The 6,000-nt window shown below is 64.0% G+C and overlaps 1 protein-coding gene across 1 annotated transcript in view; it reads right to left on the bottom strand.

Moving 5' to 3' along the window:
• Nucleotides 1-375: 375 nt before the first annotated feature.
• TMEM132D (transmembrane protein 132D) overlaps nucleotides 376-6,000 on the bottom strand; it is a 77,569-nt gene continuing 71,944 nt past the window's right edge. Inside the window, exons 6-9 of the mRNA XM_036318535.1 lie at nucleotides 4,078-4,283; nucleotides 3,514-3,787; nucleotides 2,888-3,079; nucleotides 376-2,374 (exon numbers count right to left, since the gene is read on the bottom strand). Coding sequence (XP_036174428.1) covers nucleotides 1,193-2,374; nucleotides 2,888-3,079; nucleotides 3,514-3,787; nucleotides 4,078-4,283 — 1,854 coding nt within the window. The 3' untranslated portion in view covers nucleotides 376-1,192. The remainder of the gene's footprint in view (nucleotides 2,375-2,887; nucleotides 3,080-3,513; nucleotides 3,788-4,077; nucleotides 4,284-6,000) is intronic.

Genomic DNA, 6,000 nt, shown 5'->3' with positions numbered 1-6,000 from the left:
GAACGCACAGGTGTTCGGGGCCACCCCAGCCTCGGACCCACTGCAGTCGGCCCGCTCGCTCTCCAAGGTCACGGGCCGTGCGTTCTGCCCGTGTGCCAGGGGGCAGTGGGCACAGGCTCCCTGCCCGACCGCCTTACCCACCCGGAGTCCCAACCCTCCTCCCCTGCACGCCACACGGACGCCCACGCCTGCGTCCACAGCCCCGGCCAGGGACCTGCCGTCACCGCCCGAGCATCACAGGGCCGCCCTCTTCCTTCCGGAGAACCGGGGCCGAGCGTCAGCAGGGACCCTCGCGGCCACTGTCCACCCTCAGACCAGCTCCTTCCGGGGCAGCCAGCCTGGAAGGCTGCCCGGGGGCCTCCTCGGGGACCCCCACCTGGGAGCCCACAGAGACCCCGTGAGAACTGCCCGCTGCCCACAGGGACCCGGCTGGGGAGAGGCTGGTGCAGGGAGGGCGCCTCTGAACGCGGTGCGGCTGCTACAGGAAAACCTCAGGTCTCTGAACCTGAGTGACGTTCTGGGCCCACGTCCCCGGGGACAGGGGAGGAAGCGCTGACTCGCCGGCACGGAGGGCTCTGTCCGTCTGTGTGTCTGTGTGTCCTGGGCACCAGTTAGAAGGGGCCGTGGCCCCCACGCGCCCCGGTGCGCCGCTGCCCGGCTCTGCAGATCAGCCGGCCACTCTGGCCCTGCCTTTGGGCGGTGATAGCCTGTGGTCACGCCTCCCAGGGCCGGCGGGGCCACTCTCATAGCAAGATGTGCCCCCCAGGTCCCGCCACCCACGTCCCCAGGGACCACTTCCGCTCATCCCAGGTCAGCGTTCCTCCCTCGTCCACACCCTGAGCCGGTGACCCACGCGGACCTCACACCCGACCCCCTGATTAGAGAGAGGGGGGCGCCTGTCCCTGGAGGCTCGCAGACGCTCAGAGATCCAGGCTGTATTTCTCTCCCCAGTTTCAAACATCCTGCCACGCGTGACGAGCGCCTCGCCACTGACCCTGGCCGTGGGGACATGGGCGTCCAGAGGGAGCCGGCCTCCGGGCGGAGCCAGGGGTCTTTCCTGGGACTCTGTTGACAATGTCACCGGGGTCTCGTCCTGTCCTTCCTTCCTCCCCCTGGCGGGGCACCCTGGCCGCCCACCCCCAAAATTAAAGGCGAAAAGGTGAGTGAGAACCACTGTCCGCGCGCGTGCGCGCTACACGTCATCCCGGAGGATCCCTTCCACGTAGCCGCGTGGGTCCTGCTCCCCAGGGTCCAGGGCCCGGCAGACCCAGCCCGAGTCTTCCTCGCCGCCCGACCCTGGGGCGCCCGCGGGGCCCCTGTCCTCCGGGGAGGAGATGGAGGTGAAGGTGGTGAAGGTCACCCTCCTCCGCTTGGAGGTGGGGGACGCGGGTGGCTCGCTCTTCCCCTCGCTCCTGGGGGCGCCCGCGGCGGGTCCGGACAGCAGCTGCCCGTTGGCGCTGTTCTGGGTGCTGATCAGGAACTTGCTCTCCTCCAGGTCCAGGCCCCTGTCCGCGGTGCTGACCGGCTCGTCCTGGGCGAAGCGGAGGCGGCTCTCCAGCAGCTCCGCCCCCGGGCTCAGCCCCACCCAGTCGTGGGCGTGGCTCAGCCCCTCCTGCTCCTCTAAGGGCAGCTGCTTGCGCCGGTACCTGAGGGCGAAGGTGGCGCAGTTGACCAGGAAGACGAGGATGGCCAGGCAGAAGACGCCCAGCAGCGCGTACATGCCGATCTCCAGGTCGCTCAGCCCCTTGGAGGCCTGCGCCAGGTCGCTCGGGTCCGCGTCCGCGTCGCCATGGCTCCCGGGGAGCTCGGCCTGGGCTGGGGCCCCGGGGAGGTGGGTGGGGACGGTGTGCAGGCTGCCCCGGCCGTCCGAGAGGCTCTCCCAGCCCTGGTTCCTCCGCAAGGACGACCTCTCCGTCGTGGGCGCTCTCCCGCCCGCGGTGCCCACGGAAGCGGACGCGCCGCTGAGCGCCTGGCCCTCCGGCCCGTCCCAGGCCGGCGGGGGCCTGCGGGGCCGCCTGTCGCCGCCCGGGGTCTCCAGGTGCGCGCCCGCCCCCGCGCGTCTGCTGTCGCTGGCGTTGGGGTGGGCGTCGGTCTGGCCGAATTTCACCCTCAGGGCCGCGGTACCCGCAGCCAGCACGCTCTTCCGCTGGGACTTCTGGCAGGACTCGCTGATGACCATCTCCACCCTGACCAGGGCGCCCTGCCCCTCGGATTCCGCCACGAGGACAGGCCACTGGGAGGCTGGGTCTTGGCGGATGGAGACCACCTGCTGGTCCGCGGAGGTGGCCGCCAGGGAGAAGTCTCCCCCCGCGTAGATGTCCAGGGGCGTGACTGCGCCGTCGCTGAACTGCACCCAGCAGCTGAGGGCCGCCTCCTGTGGGGGAACGCGAGTCCGTCAGCGCGGGCACCAGGCTCAGCGAGCACCCGTCACCGACACGGCGGACGGGCGGCATGACCGCAAAGGAAGTGCGTGTGAGCCGTGTGGAAACAGAAGGTGCGCAAAGCTCAGAGCAGGAAAGAAAACTCACTCCCACATGAGGTGAAGCGGAGGAAAACCACCCAATGACGGCCCAGGGCAGGCGGCAGGGAGGCACCCCACAACACGAGGCCACCACCTGCGTGCGCAGCGAGGCTCACCCAAATCCCACGTTCCTCCCAAGAGGCAATGCGTCTCACCTCTGGGGTTCTAGGGGTCTCAATTGTGCAAATCCTGTTAACAGTGTGACCTCTCCTGCACCGTGACCTCACCTGGGTGTGCCCTCACCTGGGTATGACCTCACCTGGGGTGTGACCTCACCTGGGGTGTAACCTCACCTGGGGTGTGACCTCACCTGGGGTGTGACCTGCCCCATGCGACCCTCCCCCTGTGGTGTCCCAGCCTCTGTACCTGGCCTGGCCTCTGCAGAAGCTCCTGAGCCAGGGCTGTGGCGAAGATGGCCCTGTTGCTCCCTGGGCTGAGCTGCAGGGAGAGCGACAGGCCTGCCACCACCTGCACCCCCAGGTCCGTGACGGTGACCTTCTCGTCCAGCACCGTGATGGTCTTCTCAGCCAGGATGGCGTCCGACAGGGGCGACAGGATCTGGAAACAGAACTGTATGACAAGCGGAAACGGTGCTTTCTGGTGTCTTCTTCCCAAAACAGTGTCCTGCCCGACAAGTTCCTGTCTTTTTAAATAACAGCAAGATGGGAGGGGCTGGACAGGGCGAAGCGCGGCCCCTGCCCCACCACGGAGATGACCTGCGTGGCGTTAAAGAGGTGGGGGGCGCTCAGCTGGCGTGGCTATGGGGTTGAGCGTCATCCTGGGCACCAGGTGGTCACAGTTCCATTCCATCTCGGCACATGCCCTGTTGCAGGCTCAGTCCCCAGTAGGGGCCGTGCAGAAGGCACGATGCTCTCCCTCATTGATCTCTCTCTCTCTCTCTCTCTCTCTCCCCCCCCCTCCCTCTAAAAACCAATACAACATATTTAAAATATAAAGAAAAGAGGAGTGTCCTTGCCCCGGGGACGTCTTACCTGGAGGGTGGTCATCCCGAGCTCCTGGCCCACCAGGACCTGCCCCCCCTGCAGCCGGGCGATCCGAGGGTCCTCCACCTGCATGAACCCCTTCACCAGCTCCGTGATGTCCACCTGCCAGTCGGAGCCCAGCAGGTGGGCCAGGGGGCCCCCAGGGTCAGCTGATTCGGCCACAAACTGAGTCAGGACGCGCACCATGGCGTGCTGGTACTGGAGGGCGCAGCCCCGACCCCGCCTCTCCTCATCTTCCTCTTCCTCGCTGTCCCGAGCTGGCCTGGCAAAGGGTCAGTTCCGTTTAGCAGGTCCTGACTCGTTGGGCCAATGGTCATGGGCTGTGTGCGGAGGGCGGGGCTGTGCAGAGGGCGGGGCTGTGCAGAGGGCGGGGCTGTGCGGTGGGCGGGGCTGCACATGGGGGCGGGGCTGTGCGTGGGGGCGGGGCTGTGTGAAGGGCAGAGGGTGGCAGTGGTGCCCCAAGTCGCCCCCCCAACTCGTCCCGGCTGCCTGTTCCCGCTGAGCCCCGCACACTGACTTGGGTCCCTGCCGGGGTCCCCACGGACACGCCACCTGCTGTCGGGGGCGATGGGCACCCTCCAGCCCTTGATCTGGTTGAGCTCGGCGTCCGAGACCTCGATGTGCAGCGGGAGCCGGGGCGCCCACACCGTCATCTCCAGGGGGGCGCTCAGGTGCTGGTAGGTGAAGGTCACCACCGCCCCCACCTTGCCCTTCATCTCCTTCCCGTTTACGAAGACGTAGTCGCAGCGGTCGGACACCTGGGGGGGGGGGGGCAGGAGGCCGTGAGTTCCCGTCGTGGCCCACGGCCCACGGGCACCAGGGAAGGCGTTTCTGTGGTCCGCGTCCTGGGGTCTTTCCCGCGAAGCCTCCTGCCAGGGGCCGTGGCTGGGGCCCAGGACTCGGCTGCCCCCTTCTGGGAGGGCAGGGTAGGTCCCCCCCCCCCCCCCCAAGGGTGGCCGGGCACCCAGCACATCCTGGGCGGATGGTCCCCGCGGGAGCGGCGGGCAGAACGCCCGGTCCCGACCGACCCCTCTTCTCCTCCAGCCCCTGGTCACCCCACTCATTCCAGGGTTCAAGGCTCCAACCCGAGATGAGCTGGAGAAACGCAAGGTCTGGGGGCGCCGCTGAGACCAGCTCCTCCCTCTTATTAAAATATGACCCGTTGCTGCCCGGCCCGCGTGGTTCAGTGGTGGAGCGTCGACCTATGAATCAGGAGGTCACCGGTTCGATTCCCGGTCTGGGCACAGGCCCGGGTTGCGGGCTCCGTCCCCCGTGGGGGGCGTGCAGGAGGCAGCCGGTCCGTGATTCTCTCTCCTCACGGGTGTTTCTGTCTCCCTCTCCCTTCCTCTCTGAAATCAATAAAAAAATATTTTCAAGAAATATGACCAGGTGTGCGAGCCAAGGGATTTATTCGCTCCCACTTCACAGTGCTGACGGCGGGAAGGGCCGTCCTTTCAGGCTCCCCCACCCCTCCCAGAGCCCGAGGCGGAACCACAGCTGACGGTTCCCACTCCGACGGGCACGGCCGGGCACTTATGAGAATTTAATGCCATCTCCTTTTTTCTGCGTAAATGCCGCACGAGTATAAATCTTAGTTAAATATCGCCAATACTTGTGGGGAAATTTATGTTCTCATGTTTTGCTCTTTTTTTTTAAGAGCTAGAGCTAAGGATATTAAAATTCTTCCCCCCCTCCCCCCCTTAGAATTTAGCCTCCAGGAATATTTATTTGCGCCCGTTTCTCCATCTAGGCATCGCCTCTTCGAAATTAGTTTTTATCCTGGGCCGAACAACAAGTCACGTGCACAACAGTGACAGGGAAATGCGGGGCTACGGGGTACCTAGGGCTGTGCCCACGGCCCCTCTCGGCATCTGATTAGATGCTTCGCCCACGGAATCCTCGCTGAGAGTCTGGTGGGGAGGCACCGTCACCCCATTTTCCAGACGACAAACTGAGGCACCAGGTCCCTTCGCTGTCAGGGACGCGTCCCGCTGGCTAATGAATGAGAGACGACTTTACCTCTTTACCTATCTCTGTGGCGTCTGTTAGCTTTTATATGGATACTAGAGGGTGTTTCTATCTCTCTCTCCCTCTCAATTCCTCTCTGAGATCAATAATATATATATGTATATATATATATATATATATATATATATATATATATATATATATATATATATATATATATAAAGCATAATATGCTGATTAGACTGGACGTCCTTCTAAATGACCTTCTGAATGAAGCCAGGGCCGGCAGCCGGGGGAAGGACGGCCTATTTTTGCGCATCGGGCCTCTAGTAGATATATAAAATCAACAAAAACGTTCAGGCCAAACACAATGTATGTGCTGGCTACACATACGACCGGAGACCCTTGAACTTGCAGCCTCTGATGCAGAACACAAGCGAACCTCATGGTATCCTTTTGTTTGGGGGACAGGGGAGAGGGGGATGCAGGAAAGGGCTTGGGCTTTTG

This window comes from Myotis myotis, unplaced genomic scaffold, assembly GCF_014108235.1.
Source record: "Myotis myotis isolate mMyoMyo1 unplaced genomic scaffold, mMyoMyo1.p scaffold_m19_p_79, whole genome shotgun sequence".
NCBI lineage: Eukaryota > Metazoa > Chordata > Mammalia > Chiroptera > Vespertilionidae > Myotis > Myotis myotis.
Note: the sequence above shows the minus strand (reverse complement) of the source record. Positions and strands in the feature narration are given on the sequence as shown.